The sequence below is a fragment of the Carettochelys insculpta genome, chromosome 3, assembly GCF_033958435.1.
Source record: "Carettochelys insculpta isolate YL-2023 chromosome 3, ASM3395843v1, whole genome shotgun sequence".
Lineage (NCBI taxonomy): Eukaryota > Metazoa > Chordata > Testudines > Carettochelyidae > Carettochelys > Carettochelys insculpta.
Window position 1 is genome coordinate 193,471,600 of NC_134139.1, and position 22,509 is coordinate 193,494,108.

The 22,509-nt window shown below is 42.9% G+C and overlaps 1 protein-coding gene across 1 annotated transcript in view; it reads left to right on the top strand.

The window, feature by feature from the left end:
* Window positions 1–22,509, top strand: part of MFSD2B (MFSD2 lysolipid transporter B, sphingolipid) — a 62,755-nt gene that overhangs the window by 9,209 nt on the left and 31,037 nt on the right. Inside the window, exons 2-5 of the mRNA XM_074989148.1 lie at window positions 3,555–3,680; window positions 11,228–11,352; window positions 14,894–15,017; window positions 19,210–19,288. Of these exons, the coding sequence (XP_074845249.1) occupies window positions 3,555–3,680; window positions 11,228–11,352; window positions 14,894–15,017; window positions 19,210–19,288 (454 nt within the window). The remainder of the gene's footprint in view (window positions 1–3,554; window positions 3,681–11,227; window positions 11,353–14,893; window positions 15,018–19,209; window positions 19,289–22,509) is intronic.

Consider the following 22,509-nt stretch of genomic DNA (forward strand, 5'->3'; position numbering starts at 1 on the left):
TTATGAGAGGACGTGAGGTAGGAATCTTAGAACTAACAGGATCCGCACATGGAAGATGGATAAAGATCTGGCAAACTAGATGTGTCTGTAGTTAGTTTATTGTTTTAAGATCCTGTCTCAGAAATACTGTGGTTCTCTTAAATTATACTTTGCTTGGAGAAGGCTGTCAGTTCTTTACCAGTACTATATCATCTAATAGTAAAAGTAACCTGATACATCATAAATGCTTTCAGAAATATGTACTACATAGCCAAATAATACAGCATGTTATTGGCACCTCATTTTATCTTAAACTGACTGTAATGGAAGAATGAGAGTATGTGCATTCAGTCCAGCTGTTTAGCCACAGCCAAGGCGGACCAAGGATTAGCATTGCTTCCGGAAGGAATTTGAAAAAGATTTACAGGTTTTAAAGTTTTTTTAAAAAGGGTTTGAGTTTATCAGAAAATAGTTTTAGTCAAGCTCCTAATGTGTGGCTTCTGTAGTGACTGACACTCAATACTGAGTTCACTAACGCACCTAAATCAGAGCTTTTAAAAATATTTCCCAGTAACATGGCATCTTCCCCTACAAAAACATTTTATCTTTCATTAAAATCTCTGTCACACAGCTAAGACTTTGGTCTCCAAATTATTAGTATTCGTAGTAGAGTACAATACCTTTTTCTCTTCCTTGATTTTTCTGCCAGTTATTTTCAGTATAATATTGTTTTTATGCTTAGCACTTTTCATCCATACATCTCAGGGTGCTTCAACGAAATTGGACATGTGTTTTCAGGTAAAATTTTCAAAAACACCTAAATGATTTAGGAACATAACTTCTACTGAAAAGCAAAGGGGCTTAAGCTCTGAAGTTGTTTTAGATGCTTTTCAAAACTACGCATTCTGCATACTTTTTTTTTTAACAATGATGTAATGAAGGCATAGCAAAATTAAGTGTGACCTGTCCAGGGTTACACTGGAATTCTGTGGCAGAGTGAGGAATTTGAACCAAGCAGTGCTTACAGTTGTGATGGAGTGGGGGGAGTGCCTGTGTGAGACTCAGGCTGGATGTGAGAGACAAGCAGAGCAGCTCCCAGTGCTAAGGGTGACCCTGGGGCTACAACCTATGGTGGCAGGTAACACCTCTGCCCTGAACAAAGAGGAGGGAGGAGCCGAGCTGGTTTTTGAATCGGGCGCGGCAGTTAGAGGCTTCGGGGGAGAGGGAGCTGGAGGGCAGCCAGCCTGAGGAGAGGGAAAGCTACACCCCAGAGGGGCACCCCTCGGGCTCTTCTCCCCAGGACAGGTTGGAATGACTGTCTCTGACTGCTGTACTGATGCTTCTGTAAGAAACTGGGCATGTGTTGCCTAATAAACCTCCTGTTGTACCTGCTGAGCAAGAGTCACTCCTGCGAGCGGACGGGGTGCAGTGCATGGGGACCCCTGAACCCCATCACACAGTATAGGAAAAAAGTAAAAGGCCCTGAATGTCAGGCTGCTTATTTTAATTTAAATAATGTTGAAAAGCAAGGCAGAAGTGAGGTATCCCCTACAAGAAGCAATAGGGCCTAGAGCCATGCAACCTTCGATTCGTTCAAAAACTGGACCCAGAACTTCTGAGTTTCTGGTCAGAGCCTTGCCTGAAAGACCATTTCTCTTCTTTGACTATCATCTAAGTAGAATAATATGAGAATTTATATTTGTCTGAACCAATAGATACATACAGAAGCCAAAAAAGTTTATCAGATCATTACTCAATATTTTGCCATCTGAATGATTCAAGTTTGGCATAGATAACACCAACTTTCAGTTTTTCCCACTGGACAAGTCATCCAAGACAAAGTAGATATTGTGTCCATACACTAAGAAGCCTGCCTAATTGCTTCTTATCACCTAAGGGAAGGCACCTAAGGAATGGACAAGATCTGTGCTAGAGACAATACCCAAGAAAGGAAGTACATTGGAGTGCAAGAACTACAGAACGATTGCCCTAACGAGTCATCTAGGTAAGGTGCTGATGATGATACTGACTGAGAGATTAAAATCACAGATAGAAGAACATGTAGCACACAAGCAAGCAGGGTTCAGAAAAGATAGAAGTAGCATACAGCAGATACTGGCACGAAGACTGATAGTGGAGAAAGCTCGACGAAAGAACAAAAACGCATACGCTTGCTTCGTCGATTTTCAAAAGGCATTTGATACTATAGATGAGAAAGTGACTTGGACAGTGTTGGAGTCAGACGGAGTGGATAGCAGACTAATACGGTTGTTGAAAGATATCAATAATGATTCAGAGGCAGCAGTGAGAACATGTGGGGAGTTGGGAAGTTGGTTTGAAACAAGTAGAGGTATGAGACAAGGAGATCCAATATCGCCAAGTATCTTCATCGCACATCTGGAGAGAGTGATGGACAAGATCAAGGAAGAGGTAGAAGGGATATCTGTGCATGGGAAAAGAATTAACAACTTGAGGTTTGCAGATGATATAGTTATCATTGAGGAAGTTGAGGAGAAGCTAGCAAAAATGGTGCAGGTGTTAAACGAAGAAGGGAAGCGGTACGGACTGATTATGAACATCAATAAAACAAAACAATGGTATTTGGAGATAAGGAAATAAGAAGGAAGAGCTGTGTGGATGGTATTGAACTAGCAAATGTGGAGGAGTTCACATATCTGGGGAGCAACATAACATATGATCTAGACTGTAAGAAGGAAATAGCGACTGGAATAGCGAAAGCAAGAGCGAGTTTCAAGGCGATGGATAAGATCTGGAAAAGCAAAGCAATTTGCTTAAGAATGAAGCTGGGTGTGTTGAAAACGTGTATTCAGCAGCATGTTGTACGGATGTGAGACGTGGGTGATAAAAGATTTGAAAAGAAGAATATTGGCGTTTGAAAGGAGTTGTTATAGAAAGATTCTGAGAATAGGATGGATGCAGAAGGTCACCAATGAGGAATTATATAGGAAGATACAGACGAAAGAGAACCTGCTGCAGAAGGTTATAAAACGGAAGCTACAACTATTTGGATATATTTGCAGAATGAGCGACGAACGAAAAATCAAGACCCTAGTATTCGGCATAATGAATGGTTTGAATAGGAGAGGCAGACCCCACAGAGAATGCATAGATGATGTGGTAGAATGGTGCGGAGCTAGTCTACAGAAACTGAGCCACTCTGTGCTGTATAGGGAAAGATGGAAGGAAATAGTGAGAGAGGCATCAGACACCAATGGGCGCTGAGCACACGGTTATTGATGATGATGATGATGATGATGATGACCTATCCGTGGACTCGCTGCTTATGAATCTATTCCCCTGCACTTGAATGGTCCATGCCTACTTGCAGTCATTAAGGAAGAGGCTTTTCAAAATTGTCTTATAGAAAGCCAGTGTACTTGAACTCCAGTCCTGGTAACCTGGCAGAGGCATTGACAGCTGAATCACCGTGTTCTAACCTGGTTTCTTCCAGTAGCCTGATTCACAGAGGTGCTAGGTGTTGCCTTGAGGTCCATCACTGTGGATGTTTGCGTTTTGCATTTGCTCTTAACCTGTTGGTTCTTGTTCTGTTTCAGCTCAAACAGGATGACAAGCTCTCCGTTTGCAGCAAACTATGCTACGCAGTAGGAGGTGCTCCAAACCAAGTTGCAACAAGTGCCACTGCTTTCTTTCTACAGATCTACTTGTTAGATATAGCACATGTAAGTAATGTGGAAAGTGCTTTTTGAGTAGAATTTGGTTCACCTACTTAATTTTCCTGTATTTAATATTAAAGTAATTCAACAAATATGCCTTTTACAAAATATTTTTAAATTATTCAGCTTTTTGGAAGAAAGAGTTGCTCCCCTAGGAATAAACTTGTTTTCTGTTATTAAAGGCTATGTCTACACTAGCCCCAAACTTCGAAATGGCCATGTAAATGGCCATTTCAAAGTTTACTAATGAAGCGCAGAAATACATATTCAGCGCCTCATTAGCACGCGGGCGGCCGTGGCTCTTTGAAATTGACGCGGCTCACAGCCATGCGGCTCGTCCCGACGGGGCTCCTTTTTGAAAGGACCCCGCCTACTTCGAAGTCCCCTTATTCCTATGAGCAGTTGGGAATAAGGGGACTTCGAAGTAGGCGGGGTCCTTTCGAAAAGGAGCCCCGTCGGGACGAGCCGCGCGGCCGCGAGCCACATCAATTTCGAAGAGCCACAGCCGCCCGCGTGCTAATGAGGTGCTGAATATGTATTTCAGCGCTTCATTAGTAAACTGCGAAATGGGCATTTACATGGCCATTTCGAAGTTTGGGGCTAGCGTAGACACAGCCAAAGTCTCACTGTGACAATAACTGACCATAATTGATTTTAATATGGTGCTTTCAACACTGCTGGGTGCTGTAGGTGCATACACACACACGTTCATATACACACAAACTTGCAGTCCATGCCTTAAAAGAGTCATCAACTGTAGGACATCCTTAGATGTCTTTAAAATGGGGAAACAAGATTGTTATGAGTTCACAAAGCTTTTTTTTTTTTTTTCCCCCCACATTCAATCTTGACCTGTGGCAGGTTAAGTGATGTTGAAATTAACTCCAGTGGTTAGAGAAAACTCATCTCGCTTTTGTTTGGTCCAACTAGGATACTTTTCAGAAAAAGTCTAGGTATTCCTCACAAAGGGTCTTCCCTCCTTGCTTGCAGCTTCCTGGAGACAGAGCCAGCCATGTAAATAAAAGCAGGTTGGGAGTGCCCAGAGGGGCAGCCAGTTCATTCTGCCACTAGTCGGTGGAAGCAGATCCCACCAGACCTCCTCCTCTGAGCAACAACAAAACCTGGAAACAAATCCTCAACCAGTGTGACTCGTCTGGCTTGTCCACTATAGATATAGTAACCATGGGGTTTGGCAGGAGCATTTTATTTTGCATATGTGAACTTGTGAGAGGGAGAGAGAAGAGGCTGTTGAGAAAAGGTACTGTGGCGTGAAATGGACTCTGAAGGCCTAGTAAGGGATGGAAATGGCCAGTCCTGTAATTGCATGAAGGAGTGAAATGCCACTCCTGCAGGTGGTTGGGCACAGAGAGCAGACGCTAGAGATCCTGGTTCAGCATTTTACTATTCATTGCATGTTGGAGAAGTGGACCAATACACTTAGTTTAGCATGGTTGGGAAAGTAGAGGGGGAAGAACCATTGTTAGTTCTTTAAATTCTTTAAAGGCTTCTTTAAATTGAAAGGTGAGGTTTTTGCATAATGGCCTGATTCCAGGAGTTGCAGCTTTAAGAAAAATACCAACTACCACAAGTCTCAAGAGCATGGCAAGATCTGGGAACACTGCGGTAGGCAGGGAGAGAGTGATCAGATGTGGGACGTTTTATGGGGAATGAAGTAGAAAGGTTTTAGATCGGGAGGCTAGACGTATGGGTGGAGTCAGATGGACCCCTGAGGGATAGAGGGCCTGGCATGATGTGATGGTGGGAAAAGCTTCTTACAGACAAAGTAATAGAAGGCGGGTTTGTCTCTAACCCTGCCAGCCTTTTACTTCCCCCATAGGCAGTGACAGAAGCAAGGGGAGATGTGGAATCAGAGCCAAGACTGAGGGAGATGACCTGAGATGGGAAGGAGACAAATAATATGTAAAGGATTTCACTTTGATTTGTGGCTTGGTATTTAATGTCAGTCAGCTGCTCCAGCAGGGGAGTTGGGAGCACCATCTTGTGTTGGTGACGTGGGTAATTAGTTCAGACTCCTTTTAAACCATCTACACATGCAGAGGGAGAGTCCAATCCCCACTCCTTCAACCAAGGGCCAATAGGTTCCTTACAACACCTTCTTCCTCACCTCCACTTCCCACCTTCTGCGTTCAGCGGAGGAAAATGTAGGGAGCAGCTAGCCAGAGACTGAAACCTGCAGAACAGCTATGGCAACAGTTTATGCAGGGACTGTTACCTCAACAGTTAAGGGCAGTAATTAATCCCACCCCAATTTACAAGTCCAACCCCCACCCCTCCATATCTATTCCCTGGGCAATGATCAATTCACACAACTACAGATGAGCAAATACCTGTTAATCTGTTGGTTAATAAATTTACTGTCAGTATTCTGGTTGTCAAGTAACATAAAACTGAATGAGGGTAAATATTATCCCTCCACCTTCCCCACACCCTACCGCAGTCCTGAAGTCTGACGGAAAGTCAGGCAGGTCTGGTGGCAGCAGGAGAGAGGAGCAGGGATGGCAGGCGGGAACAGCACAGCACTTAGAACTGGATGGATATTATGTTCTGCTTCTGTCTTTCTTTTCTTCCATTCTTCTCTCTTTGACATGTCCCGCATGCAGAGTGCCTAAGGGAAATGGTGAGTATATGTGTGTGGATGTCTGACTGATTCTCTCACTGTCTAACTAAAATTAATAAAAGATTACACTGGCCTACGAGGCCTGACACAGTATTCCTGTGGCCCTAGCCACCAGTTAAACTGGCCTACAATGCCGAGCAGTAAGCAGTGCTGCCTTAGCCACCAGTGGTCTCCTCTACGTCTTCTGTCTTAGTGGCCTACAGCTGTTGCCACCAATGCTGACAGGAGACACTAGAGAGCGAGCTCTGAGGTGATTGCTCCACCCTTTTTTACAGATTCTTGTCTCCAGGCAGATTCTGGTCAGGAGACCCAACCTTTCCCGCCTTAATTCCCACCCTTTTCTGATGGAAGGGGATGATTCAGCATTGGTGGCCATCTTTCAAAATGGAAACTGACATGGGATCCATATTAAAAGTGGAAAACAAAATGGAGTCCACCTGGAAACAAGGATGGGAGTCAACCCAGAAACTATATTGGAGACCATGTGAAGTTCAGTTAAAACACAACTGAATACCATATTTTAAATCACCCCAACAGGACTTCTGATGTTATTGGTGTTTTCTACAGTTTTGACTAGATGTTCCTCCCCCTGTGCTGACCGGGTCTTTCATTCTGACTTCTTGTCCCCACCCGCACGGTCTCCTCCCTTCAATCTCACGCCATATCTGTTGTTCCTTCTTTCCTGCTTCCCTTGCCTCTCTTCTGCAGGGTCTCCCTCGCCCCTCCCCTTCTGCGTCCCCTTTCTATTCCTTTTTCTCTCTAGTCAGCTGGCCCCTGGTACCTTCCCCTTTCCTTCATATATCTTGTCTGTTCTGATAGCAAGCTCCTCAGAGTATGGTTTGTATGTTTGTACAGTGCCTGGCACAGCAGGAACCAACACTAATCCCTAGGTGCTACTGTTGTAAATAATTAAGAGGAATAATACTCTGATTAACAAGCCCCTGTTGAAACACTCCTGATCTAAGTGTCAAAACTTGCTTTGCAATTATGATAATTGTAAAGCGTACAAATTGGATGGTATTGCGTGGTAATGGTGCTTGATTTTCTGGTCCTTGTTCATTTGTTTTGTCAGTCTCAGTAAGTAGACATGAAGGAACCATTCCACTATTTTTCCAATAAAGATCTGAGTTGTGCTTCCTCCTCCCCCAATTTTTCAGGGTCAAATACTTAATTTTACAGTGATTACACTTCCCACGCACAGAGGACTGAGCCATTCTCTTTCAAATCCTGATTGAGCTGTTAATGCAAAATCTTTTATATTCTGTGTGAGCTGTTTTCCAAAACATTAACATTCAGAAGTAACCCTTTGCAGCCTGCAGTTTTACCATTAGAATTCCATCCATCCAATTTACTTCCATAAATACATGTGATCCCATACCACCAAGAAACTTTGGGCCAAATTCAGAATTGCTCTAAGGAGCGACTAGTTGCACAGTTTTACAAGCAGGTGAGTTGGCCATATTGTATTTTAGTATTTGTGTCATATTGCAGAAATCCCAGGCACGTAAGCCCTATTCATGGTAAGCACGACTACGTATACAGAGAAACACTACATGTCAGAGAGTTTAGTCTCTCCTAGTTTCCCTTCCTACTCTATGTGCCAGTCCAGAATCCACTTTCTTGCTGTTCCTTTGTGTTATCTGAGCAATGCTAGTGCAGAGCATCTTCTCATTTGAAGATGTGTGTGTTTGTGTCCCCCTCCTCACCATAGTTTCTGAGCATCTGTATCTCTTGGTCCCAATGATAACTACAGCTTGAGCCTCTGTAGCCTGGAATCCTCAGGATCTGACCAGCGCTGAAGGAGAAAAGCTGCTGAACCACAGAAGGTCAAGATTGTCTAACAGCATTACCAACACTGCCCCTGCTTACTGGGCTCCTAGAGGACATTTAGGGGTAAAGAACAGCACAGCACACTTAAGAGCCAGGACTGGCGACTGTCAACAAATTTTATGGGACCCCAGTAAAAGTGGGAAAAACCCATGATAAGTGATTGTCTGACTAACTAAAATTGTGCTGGATTACAGATATTTCCAGACAAGAGAGGTTCAACCTGCACCTTATTTCTAATTTCAGTGCAATTTTATACCTTTTAACTCTCATTAATCCTCTTTAAGAGGAATTCTTCTTAAATCCCTTCTCCGGATGTTGTCTAATGGAGCTGCATGGAAAATAGTAAATCTTTGGTGGAAAAATTCAAAAGAAATGAAGAAAAGTTAAAAACTTGGGTGTGGAAATTTTTCAGTTTTGCCAAAAGGTCAGCAGGTTGCAGGGGTGGGGACAGGGTTATTTGCACAAATTTGCTTAGGAATAAGGACCATTTTCTGTTGGAAAAAAGGCTTGGAGGAAATTTCAACCAGATTTTATTTAACATTAAACTCTTCAATCACTACGATTTAATTAACATAGCTTGGGATACATTTTGAGACATGCAATGCAGAAGTGTAGTGTGTCTGCCGTTAACAAATCATGCTGTATATCCTTGATTTTCACGCCTTATCCTCACTCTGTCTTTGCATAGGCAATTGTGTGAGGCAGCTCCGGTCTCTTTAAATTTTTTGTTTTTAAAGTGACGTGTCTTGGGCACAACAGATGATATACATGTCAAAGTGACTTTCTAGTCACCTAGTTTGGTGGCAAGGCAGGAACCCACCTTTTGACCAAAGTTCCCTCTAATTTTTAACATCCATGTACAGAATAAATTTTATTATGGCATATGTGGGTATGCACCACCCATAGAAACACATGCTGCCAGCCATAGGCACTCTGCTAATCAGCTGGGCAGCATCTGAATCTCTCCTGGGTGGCTGCCCAAGTGCTCAGCTCGCAGGGAACACTACCTTTGACCCTCCCCTGCTTTCCTCCACCCACACGCCTTGTGACAGTGTTGTTTGTATGTGAATTTTTGCGGTCATTTCATATACATGTAGGAGTGACAATATCCCACACAGTTCATCATAACCTGAAAAATATGCACTTACTAGGACGTTTTTTTTAATTTGATTTTTTTTTTAAATGTGAGAAAATTTGCCCTTCGTTTGACCAAACTGCTCTCTTCTGTTCTTTGCCATATACTGGATCTAAAGTATGAATTATTCACTTGGAATCCTAATTCGTCATCATCATCAACAATCATGGGCTCAGTGCCTGTTAGCGTCTGATGCCTCTCTCACTGTTTCCTTCCATCTTTCCCTGTCCAGTGCGGAGTGGCTTCGTTTCTGTAGACTAGCTCCGCACCTATCTTCTCTATCTTTTACCTATTCTCTGTGGGGTCTGCCTCTCCTATTTGAACTGTTCATTATGCTGAATAGCAGGGCCTTGATTCTTCATTTGCCATTCATTCTGCAGATATTCCTGAATAGCTGTAACTTTTGTTGTGTAACTTTCTGTAGTAGATTCTCTTTCAGCTGTATCTTCCTGCATAATTCCTCATTGGTGACCTTCTGCATCCATCCTATTCTCAGGATCTTTCTATAACATCTCCTTTCAAATGCCAGTATTCTTCTCTTCAAATCTTTCATTATCACCAATGTCTCACATCCATACAACATGCCGGTGAATACATGCCTTTTCAAGATGCTCAGCTTCATTCCTAAGCTAATTGCTTTGCTTTTCCAGATCTTATCCATCACCTTCAAACTCACTCTTGCTTTCGCTATTCTAGTTGCTATTTCCTTCTTACCCCGATTACTCGATTGAAGTCGTGGACCTTTTTCATCCGGGCAATGTCCGAGTTGGCATCTTTTATCATTTAGTTGTACTGGCATCAGATTTCATTCATCTAGTTGTTTCATGGTCAGCACATTGTCACTCCTCTGACCAACCCTCCTCCTTTATCCAGGCTTGGGACTGGCAGGGAACCCCTAGAGGCTTCATGGCTGAGTTGATCCTAATTACAGTTGTTAATTTAAAAAAATACTAGAAGTGTTCCAAATCACCCAAATTAATCTCACTGAGATTTCACTACAATAAAAGAATTGCATACAGAAATGTTGTGCAGAAAATGCAGAACAAGCATTCAAATAAAACAATGCTATTTTGGACTATTAACTCTAGTAGTCATATTTCAGTTCGTCATAGAAATAAGCCTGTAATGCCAAAACCGTTTTGCAGTTAGCACCAGTTGGCACTCCAATAGGTAGCTTTAATAGAGATACTAAGGACTTAACAGGCATGGAAAATGGACTACAGGTTGAAAGTCTTTCATCCGGCACCTTTGGGACTTGACTGGTGCCAGATGAGAATTTGCTGGACCAAAGGAGATCGATATTGGCTAGCACATTACCAACACTTCCACAGCTTACTGGGCTCTGAGAAGACATTTAGGAGCAAAACAGCCCAGAAAATTGAGCCAGGACTGGTGGCTGTAAACAAAGTTTATGGGACCACAGAAAAGTTGGACAGACCTATGATAAGTGGTCATCTGGCTCACTAAAATCATGCTGCATTATGGATGATGCCAAACAAGAGAGTTCTGGATTAGAGAGATTCAACCCATATAAGCATATCTGTTTTAGATCAAGGTAGATGTTTATAAACGTGTTGTGGGAGAAGCTTTCCTTACCTCTACTTCTGCTGTATGTTATTTTAGGATTAAACCTCAGACTTCAGTCTCCAGTGTTGTCTGACACCCCACCCCAGCTCTAAATGTACCCATGATCGTTCTCTCCTTGTCTTTCCCCCAGCGCACACTTTCTCTCTTGCATATGGCCTGTCTCTCCATGTCTGTTTTGTTATCTCTCAAGACATATTAATGGTGGAGAGGTATTTAGTCATGATTTTTAATAGTAGTCAGCGTGTGTTTGTAAGAGCTATCTCTTCACTTTACGTGAAACACTGAGATTGTTTTTGGGAAGCTGCTTTACATTGTCTCATTAAATGATGGACTTTGTTCAGAGCACTGTGTCTGTACTTTCAGATTACTCCATTTCATGCCTCTCTGGTGCTGTTCATTGGCAAAGCCTGGGGTGCAGTTACTGATCCTGTTGCCGGCTTTTTTATTAGCAAAAGCAAATGGACAAAAATTGGCCGGCTCATGCCTTGGTAAGCATAAAAATATTTTGTTCTGTTACTTTTTTCCACTTTCCTTTAATCATAGAATGGCTTCTTTGAATTAAATCTTATATTTTTTTCTTTTACCTTTCTCAAAATAAGACTGATTTTAATATGGGTACAACAAATATGTAAAAAACCCCACTCTGTCTGCTTCCTGCTTTCAACTGTGCATCCATAAAATTACCACAAGGAGGCTTCCTGGAAGCTCCCTGAAGAAAGTACTGAATTGAATAGAGAGAGGCCAAAACTGGAACCTCAGATTCCAAACCCTGTTGAATTTGGGTGGGAATAGATCTGAACCTCCAGATATGACCAAACACCTGTGAGAAGACTGGCCATTTGATAGGTAATTGATTGAGCCCTCATTCTGCCACCACACCCATCTCAATGGTTTCCTTGCATGCAGGTTTGGGTGGCGCTCCCCAGCTCTAACATGGTAGGTCTGTGGTCTCAAGAGGGTATATCTCATGCCAGCTTGCTGAGTTGCTCTCATTGGCGTAGTGGTCAGTCCTTTTGTCATGATCGGCAAGGCAGGTTATTCTCTTGTCAACATACATCCCGCTCAACACAAGCCAGTCCCACCAGCCTTTTCCTGGTGCCTAACTATACTCTTTTCTTACATCTTCAGTACCAGGCCCCCTAGTTAAAATGTTTAATTGGTGGGTGAAAATTGTCTTGATTTTTAACAAGGAATCAAGTGCTGGAAGAGCTTGTAGCTGCCGGCGTTGTTGTAGTCCACAGAATTTCATTCCCCTTTCTTACATTCATCCTTCAAGCAGCTAAAAGTGAGTTAACTGCTTCTCCAGCATGCTCCAGGGCTCTGGTCCAGATTGAATTACTCTCCTCTAGAGCACACTAAAGCTTTTAGACAGCTCTTGCTCTATTTTGACCTTCAGTAAATCTATGTGCACAGTAAAAACGAAAAGCAAGTATCGCGTGTATGAAACAAATTAAGCTAGAAGAAAATCATGATGAGATGGCGTGCATTTTATAACCCAGTGGTATTAGCTGTTTTCAGAATAATATCTCAGTTCTGTCAGCCCCTGTAAATACTATCTGTTCAGGACAAAGAAGTGTTAGAATGACTCACAGCCTAGCTTCACATAGACTTATCAGCCACATGCATTATACCTAGAGTAGAACTTGCACTTACACTTATCTCATCAGGCCTCTAAAATACACTTGTCAAACAGCCTTTTTTTTTTTTTTGGAGGATTTTTTGAAAATGTTACATTATAACAGGAATCTCTTTAGCCCTGTAATATGTAACACTGCCCATTTACACCAATTTAAAACCTGGTATTGCATTTCTAATTAGCTTAAATAAACCTTTTTGGGGGGTTTGATTTGATACATATTTGTAAAGTGAAATTATTGCAGCCATTTAAGTTTTTAAAGTGAAAAAGGGAATTACGCAAATTTCACTTCTTGCCTCATCTGATAGGTGTATTTAATAAAGGAGAAATCAATTTTTAAAGGCTAAGTTTTGAGCTAATATAGTAACAAGTTATCAAAGTATTGTCAAGCTCCTTTGTATGTAGTGTGGTATGTCAAACGAATGAGCAGGTGCTGACATAAAGGATATTAACACATCATAATAAACAATAGTTTCCTTGCAGGGGGAACCACAGATAGTCTTCTGATTCAACAGGTACTGAACCACATGCCTAACTTTAAGCATGGATATTGAAGTTAATGGGGAAGGGAAAGTGAAGGGTAGGAAGGAAGAAACAAGAAAGAACAGTTATTTTTGAGAGGTTGCACAAAAGTTGGCAGTAAGGCCCATTTTGAGTCTGATGTCATGGTGGCTGTAGCTGAACAATATCTGAATATTCTTCCATTTTGGGGAGAGTGAGGGCAAGTTTCCCCAGCCTAATTCCCCAGGGATGTTTCAATCACATTCTCATTTACTGATTCAAGAGCTGACCCATTGTGCGTGGGCTGGACTGTGACCTAGAAATCAGGAAAGTCAGAGAGTACCAGAACCTGGCTACTTTCCTTCCTGCTATACCTATTCAGCTCCCAGTGTTGCCTTTCGTCCCACAGAGCAATGTGGAAGAGCTATTGTTTTGCTAAACTGTTTACCCACATTATTCTTTTGTAGTCCGCTTTTGCAAAACACCATTGCATAATAATCAGCTGACCCTTAACATCAATAGGAACAAAGAGTGAGAATAGGCCTGTTGTAAAGGGATTAATCCACTTTCTCTCTGGTTTAATTTTTATTGCAACCTTGGTCTTCTAATTACATTGTTTAATGTCTGCTTTGCAAGAACACTGGAGAATGCTACTGCTGGTCATTCTGTGGGGAATGAATTGCATCCGGCACAACAAAATTTGAAAATAGCGGTGTTCGTCTGATAGCCTTTTATTAAATTAGCATATTTGCTTCCTGCTGTAGTGGCTTTACCTTGAACTCAAGTTTCTATGATGGTATTTTAAAAACCACCATTCCTCATTAGGGGGCTGATCTGCTGCTGTTGAAGTCAGTGGGAGTTTTGCTGCTGATTTAAATGGGAGCAGGGCTGGTTCTGAAATAGTATTCCACTGGGGTCGACAAACATAGGCCCTACAGTTTTACAATGTTTTATAGGGCTGACCCTCACCTTTTATACTGTCTCCAAAGAAGCGAAAAAGAGTCTACAGTTTGAACCTTCTCTAATCTGACGCCCTCAGGACCTGACTGGGGCCAGATGAGAGAATTTTCCAAACCTGGGAGGTCAGCGTTGTCTAGCAGCCTTACCTATGCTTCCACTGCTAACTGGGCTTTTAGAAGACAGTTGGGGTAAATTACAGCTCAATAACAACACAGAATACCGAGCGCCAGGACTGGTGGCTATAAACAAACGTTATGGGATTGTGGGAAACTTGGCCACACCATGATTAGCAGTCGGTCACCTAGCTAGCTACAGTCATGCTGGGTTACGGACATTGCCAGATGAGAGCGTTCCAGACTAGAGTTGTTCAACCTGTATCACACTGGAACCACAGCTCAGTAGTGAAAAGGCTAAGCTGAGAGGAGAGTTAAAGGTGCAAGCATGGGGAAAAAAGGACCGTTGATCATAAAGAGGGTTATATGGATAGTGGCTAAGCATTTTATAGCATGTGATCATGTGGCCTGGTTATCACTGGTGCTTCTCAGTAAAGGTCTCTGACTGAGTTGTGTATGATAGGAGTACATATTGGCCTTGTGATTGTGCCGTAATAGCAGATGTGGGATTTTGATTCCTGGTAACTGTAGATAAATCATTAATCATAACTAACCTACTTTATTTTCCTCTAACTAACTATATTGTTTAACTCTGTGGTGTATTTTGGGGGAGTATGATTTAATATTATGTATGAAATTACTGATTATGCATTAATGCACTGAATAATATTATAAATAAGCTATTAAATATTGTGTCTAAAACATTCAGAATGAGTGCATAAAATTGTTACTACTTGAATATCAGGTGAGAATTTTTTTTGTCATCAACCCATCGAGATGCTTTATAATAAAGGTGACATGAACATACCTTCATCGTAGGTTACTAGGATGTACGCCATTCATGGTCGTGTCCTATTTCTTCATGTGGTACTTACCTCCTTTTGTAGCAGGACGAGTTGTGTGGTATCTGACGTTCTATTGTCTCTTCCAAGCACTGAGCACGGTAAGTAGCTCTCAGTTTACAACAGCCTCAATAATAAAATGCTTTAGTTTTTTCCTTACTTTATGTGCATCTTTATGGCAGACTGCACACTGGGAGGGTCGATAGGGAGACCATGGGCCAAATCTGGACTGAGAGGCTTCAGAATGGACCACAAAATCTTTGTATTTAGTGTGACTTTTATCATTATTATCAGGGCTTTAGTACAACTGGAGCTGTCCAGAGCAGAGTTCCACTAAGTATTTTCAGGCCCCTTGGAGTTTTCATAACCTGTTGGAGCAGATGTGGGGGGCATCTGGGAAGCACACTATGAGACTTGATTATCCCTTTTTTACAAACAATTCTCTGAAGGTCAGACCTTGACTATACAGTGACCAAGAGATTCGGATCTTGAGAAAGATAATTGACTATCTCTGCAAGCAATACATCTATAGGGTGTACACCACCCTATACTGAATTGGTGAACCTGTATATGTATAACCACTATTCAGGTGAGACGTGGTACATGTTTAGCAGCCGAGACCAAAACTGCAGCAGTTTAGGATAGGAAAGGAAGAATCATATAAAACTTGATTTTCAGGGGAAGTCATATAGACCCAGTGAAGTTTCCCAGCTAGATTTTTGCCAGCACGTTGGACTTCAGAGCTCTCCTCTTACGATAAGTTCTGTAGGGACCATTAGGGAGCCATGGGTTTAGGTCTCATACAAAATATTGTTGCTTTGAAAGTGCATGACTCTAAACACCTGCTGGTGTGCTGCTGATTTAGGGTTTGCTGCAAGCCAGTATGAATCTACAGAGGATGCTGCTGCAACACCATGCATGTCTTGAGAGAAGTAGTATAGTGCTAATTAAGCCATGCGCCAGAACTTCCACTGTGCTGTAGCAGCATCCAGATGGGACGTTACTGCACAGCAAGCTGGTTCACTGCAAATTCACACCCTGGCTTTCATCACAGTAACTTGTGCAGACAAGCATTCTGAGGTCTACATTTGCAGGTTTCTGTACTGCTTTGCACACCATATGGGGCTTTTTCCAAGAGGTAATGTGCAAAGCGAGAACCAGGTTGTGAGAACGAGATGAACAGACAGATGTGTGTATTTGTGCATCTCTGTGACCGCCAGATTAAAAAAAAAAAAAAAAAGAGGAAAGCCCTAGCTGAAAGCTCTCTGACCAATATCAACCTGGCCTGACCTTGCTTAGCTGATTAAGTCACAGCTGCATCACAGTTGGTAGTCATGTGGCTGCAGGCCATTTAAGCCCCTTAGTGACTTGAACTTCTGTCACTCATGCAGATCAGTTGAAGTTTAAGGGTCTGCTGTATTTCAGTTTCTGGTAGGAACTGCGCAAATACTCCTTTGTTATGTTCTTTGGTGACAGACTGTCACTCAAAAACACGCAGTGAGTTTAAATGAGGTGGAATTTTATTCCTTGTCTTTTGAAGGAAAAAAAATCTCTGCCACTCTTGTAAATGCTGTATGTAATTTCAGCTTTAACACATATTTGTATTGAACCTAAGGTAACAGAATGTGACATTCTGGCTTCCTTCTTCCCTCCTTGGCATCACCCATGATTCAGGGCTAGGCTCAGGAGAAAACATCACCATTTACCACATAGAACCAAGGCAACTGTGAACTTTGCATGAGTAGGGCAGCATATGTCCTTTCCAGATATGTTCTTTCCCACTTTATCACAGAAGTGGACAAATGTTAGTCCTGTTGGTTTAAAGCACACACCAGGGAGTCAAGAGGTTTTGATTTCTCTCACCAGCTTAGCTGAAGACCAGCTCTGTGAATCTGAGCAATTGATTTAATCCAGGCGTTGGCAACCTGTGGCTCCAGAGCCACATGTGGCTCTTTAAGGAGCCACTTGTGGCTCCGAGTGCTGTCACCACTGATCTCACTTGCAGCTCTGGAGGCTGCCACCACTTAAACAAAGCCCACAGTTAAAACAGAGTTTTATTTTTTTGTTTAAGCAGTGACAGCCTCCAGAGCTGCAAGTGGAGTCAGCAGCAGTAGGAAGCCTCAGAAGAGGAAGCCACAGGGCTCCCTTGCCAGAACCATCATAAGAAGCACAAGGTGGGTTGGGGGAGGGGGCAGTGGAGGAGCAGAGCATGAACCCGGCTCCCCCAGCAGCATGCTGCCCACCAGCCACCATCAGGAGCTGCGTGTGGGGGCCCCCCGACCATGCTGGGGAGACGGGAAGAAAGCAGCTGGCTCACACCGGCCATGGCCAGCACCGCTTCCTCTGCTTCCAGCCCAGGGGCCCCTCATCCTCCTCTGGCTGCCACCTAGCCGGCACTGCCCAGCTGCTGCAGCCCATACCAGGTGCTGCACTTGGTGGCAGCAGCCTGGGAGAGAGTGGGAGGCTGTGCTCCAGCTGCAGTGGGGAGTTGCAGACAAAGTGGGAAGAGAGGAAGCTGCTCTTCCACCAGCTGTTTGCCCCCCCACTTCCCTGCACCACTGCCAGTTTGGAAGCAACCAGCTGCAGCACCCAGCACTAGCACTACCTGGACCACACCACCCACCTGCACTGTGGCAGGGGGGTGCGCTGGGCACCAGCTCCGGGCTGCCCCCTTGTACCTCAGCAGCCAGGGAGGTGGGCAGTGCCCAGAGCATCTGAGGCAGGTAAATCCTGGTAATTGGAGGGGGCAGTTTGGGGCTCAAGGGGTTAAACCTGGGGATGGGGGCAGACTTGCAGGATGGAGGGTAAAGCTTGGGCATGGGGGGCAGATTTGGGAGCTGAGGCAGGTAAAGTCTGGAGATGGGGGTAATAACTTTCTAACTAATACAAACGTATGTGCACTGTTCTTAAAATAGGGGTGATAAAAAGTACAGTTTGACTATTTATTAAGGACTTTTTTGTATCCACGTGCATTGCGGCTCATGACGTCTTGGTTTTTTAAACAAACTTGAGAAAATGGCTCTGCTCGCTATTTTGGTTGCAGACCACTGACCAATCTCTGTGACTCTGTTTTCCCTTTAATGGGAATAAATTATTTATAAGGAGGATGCTGATGTACATTTACTTACATCGCTCTGAAAGCTTAGTAGGTGCTGCAGATACATATATAGATGAGGTGACTGCCTTGATGGATTTCCCATCTAAATAGGCAACCGAGTAACCAGTCACAAGAATAAATACTGGAGCTGGAATAGTTAGCATGCATGTTTCAAAATTTAGAAGTGATTTTTCTGCTTTAGTTTAAACTTTAAGGTAAATATTTAGGTTGTGGTTTTATTGCCAGTAAACTATGTGTTTTACAGCACAGTAACTAACACTGTCCTATGGGGAACTGCTAGTGGTTACAAAGCTCTGTAGCATTTACCACAATGTAGCTGTGCCAGGTGAGCCAGGAGTGGAGTGGCGGTAGTACTGACAACCTAGCTACATCACAGAAAAACTACAGAGCCTTTTGGCTCCTATGATTTTACGCTGGGTTAATTAACATGCTGTAGTTATCTTGCTGTAAAACAAGCATGCAAAACCACTTGGCTGTGAAGACATCACCTTAGGCAATGTCCTCTGCCAGAAAAGAGGTGCGTTCTTAGTGTGAGGTAGCTAACTGGAGGTAAAATCCTAGTGAAGACAAGGCAATCTGTCGTTTCCACACAAGTTAGCAGGTTGGGTTATTGTCGGGTGCATTGCAACCTGCTAACTTGTATCAAAGCTACAAACACCTAGGGAGGTTGTGGAATCTCCATCTCTGGAGATATTTAAGAACAGGTTAGATAAATGTCTATCAGGGATGGTCTAGACAGTACTTGGTCCTGCCATGAGGGCAGGGGGCTGGACTCAATGACCTCTCAAGGTCCCTTCCAGTCCTAGCATTCTATGATTCTATGTGTTCACTTGGATTTTACGTCGTGTTAGTTATGTTAACAACACGACTTTGTTCCTAGTGAAGACAGTCCCAAAGGGATTTTGGCACCCTGAAAGAAGTATGTTTTTTAAGGAAGAAATTGAAGGAAGGAGCACAAAGCAGAGGGAAGGGGTACGGAGTAAGTTATTTATTATTTGTGTCACCATAGTACAGGTACCCTTTCTGCTAGATTTTGTTTAAACACAGTGCACAAAGATGGTCCCTGCTCCAGAGATCTTACAGTCTGAGTCGAGGAGAAAATTCTTGGGCCAGGCTGTCAGAGGAATTGAGTGTGCTACCCTGTAATGCATTCCTATGTGGTGTTCTTTGTGCAGTTATTCCAAGTACCGTATTCTGCTCTCACCATGTTTCTCAGCCCAGACCAGAAGGAGAGAGATTCAGCTACAGCATACCGTGAGTTTGACATGGACTTCTATTTTACACTGATTGTCTGAATTTGGTTGAAATCCATTTTTACTGAGAGAAGTTTACTTGACATTGGTGTAACCCAAAGAGTTATTGAGCTCTGATGGGAAAATGGAGCATCATAGGGTTTTTTTAGGGGACTGGAAAATATTTCCATCTTTTCACAAGTATTAGCTTATCAGAATACCCACAGACCTTCCTCCCAGGACATAAGTTAGCCACAAGAAATTTCTCTTATCTATAGTGCTTTCTAGAGCCAGTTGTTGCTGTGTGTATAATGATTACTAATGGTGGTTTGCAGTGGGGGAAAATAGGTGTTTGCTATTTTTATAATGACATTTAAATAGGGCCTGAAAGTCTCTCATTTTTTCCTTTTGCTTTATTTGGATATTTTACAGTAGAAATTCAGGATTTGTCTAATCTGTATTTTCATAGAAGACTTTGTGGGTGACAGGAGAGCTGGTAAATATGACATCATAGAACCAAGAAGTGAAGTCACTATCTAAAAACTACCAGTCTTGTTTTGATTTGGGTTATACCCATTCAGCTGTAACATCTATCAAATAGTTTGCAAAAAAGACCTATGTTAAAACAATCAGCTGGTCACAATCACATAAATGTAAGGTTGTGAGGGGCCGTGAGATGTCTTCTAGTCCAGACCCCCTTGCTGAGGTAGGGTCAAGTACCTTGTCTGGTTTTCCAACAGACCTTTTTAGAAGACGAGACGTGCTATTCCTTTCATTTTGAAGCCAAAGAGGAAAACCCCTTAAAATCCCCTTTCAAGCTTTCTTTATACACCATAAAGAGCAAAAAAGTGGAGCCTTGTGTGGATATCAAATTTAGATCCTTGGATTCAGATGTCAAGGACCCTGGAAGGTTCTCTCTGCCAGGAGCAACAGCAGCAAAAGCAGCTGCACATTAGGTTGTCAGTCATACGAACCAGTAGCTGGAACCATTGGGTTGTCAGTCATAGCAACCAGTAGCATAGGAACCATTTTGGCATGGTTGTACTGCCCTGAACCCCACTCACTGAGGCAGGCATCGGGCTCAGAAGCTTGCATGCTCCCAGACTAGCATGACCAGGTAAAAGTGCTGTCGAACCAGGTGCCCACCCAGGTGGCTGGAGCTGAGGGGTGGTAAAGTCATGCCGAAAGATCTGCCTGTACTTGGTGATGGCTTCTATAAACAACAATCTGCTGCATGGCTGCTGTTGCTGCTCCTCCAATATCTCCTTTATACGTCTTCAGCTATCCATTCAGGCCTATACAAATAAGGACACAGTTATTTTTGTGTCTTTTTCAGGGCAGTTTTAAAGTTCTTCTTTTTCATCCTCTGGGTCTCTCCCCCTAGCATATGAATATGAGATCCATTTCTTATTGTATGCATTAGGTGCAGCATTCATCACTATTAACTGCAGAAATTACAAATGAAGAGACATGATGAGACACTGCTGTGATTCATCTGTAGTTGCTCATTGAAGTAGATGCTCAGCAGTTTTTGAAGCTCTGCATGTCTGATTGAAATTTAGATTGGGTTACAACCAACTATTTTAATCAGACTTATGTTTGCATCTAAGCTAGCCAGCATTTTAGGTCAGCCAGTCAAAACTGGAGTGAAATCTGGCATTGGTGAACCGAGAAAACATATGTCAGGTGGTCTATAGCATCGCATCCTCCATTCCAAAGTTCTCTCTGTTTGAAAAGATAACAGCAGTTGTTGGAAACTTCCACTATGTGGAGAATGGAAGCTCAAAACAGGAACATCTCTGTCTCTCTCAAGTATTGGCTCCCATTACTTCAGTGTCTGGGCACCTCCAAACTTTAATGTAGGTACCTCACAGCACTCCTGTGCAGTAGAGAAGTATTAATGTCCCCATTTTACAGATGGGGAAATGAGGTACAGTGATGCTGTGACTTGCCTCCATTCACACAGGAAGTCTGCAGCAAAGCGGGGAATTGAAACCAGGTCTCTAGTTTCAGGGGAGTGCCCTGATCTCTGCACTGTCCTTCATCTAAACCTAAACAGGAGCATTCATTACACATATTTGAAACCATAAGGCTTGGACCCTGTATGCCCGCCAGGAAAAGAGGCTGAACGTCTTAAGAACATAAGAACATAAGAATGGCCATACTGGGTCAGACCAAAGGTCCATCAAGCCCAGCATCCCATCTGCCGACGGTGGCCAATGCCAGGTGCCCCAGAGAAGGAGAACAGAAGACAAGTGATTTATCTCCTGCCATCCATCTCCTGCCCTTGTTATGAAGGCTAGGGCACCATACTTTATCCCTGGCTAATAGCCATTTATGGACCTGACCTGCAAAAATTTATCAAGCTCTTTTTTAAACCCTAATAGAGTCCTGGCCTTCACAGCCTCCTCGGGCAAGGAGTTCCACAGGTTGACTGTGCGCTGTGTGAAGAAAAATTTCCTTTTATTAGTTTTGAACCTACTACCCATCAATTTCATTTGGTGTCCCCTAGTTCTTGTATTATGGGAAAAGGTAAATAATTTTTCTATATTCACTTTCTCCACACCATTCATGATTTTATATACCTCTATCATATCGCCCCTCAATCGCCTCTTTTCCAAACTGAAAAGTCCCAGTCTCTCTAGCCTCTCCCCATATGGGACCCTTTCCAAGCCCCTAATCATCTTAGTCGCCCTTTTCTGAACCTTTTCTAATGCCAATATATCTTTTTTGAGGTGAGGAGACCACATCTGCACGCAGTACTCGAGATGTGGGCGTACCATAGTTGTATATAGGGGAAGTATGATATCTTTTGTCTTATTATCGATCCCTTTTTTAATAATTCCTAACATCCTATTTGCCTTACTAACTGCCGCTGCACACTGCGTGGATGTCTTCAGAGAACTATCCACTATAACTCCAAGATCCCTTTCCTGATCTGTCGTAGCTAAATTTGACCCCATCATGTAGTACGTGTAATTTGGGTTATTTTTTCCAACATGCATTACCTTACACTTACCCACATTAAATTTCATTTGCCATTTTGCTGCCCAATCACTCAGTTTGCTGAGATCTTTTTGTAGTTCTTCACAATCCCTTTTGCTTTTGACTGTCCTGAACAACTTGGTGTCATCTGCAAACTTTGCCACCTCACTGCTTACCTCATTTTCTAGATCATTGATGAACAAGTTGAACAGGATCGGTCCCAGGACTGAGCCCTGGGGAACACCACTAGTTACCCCC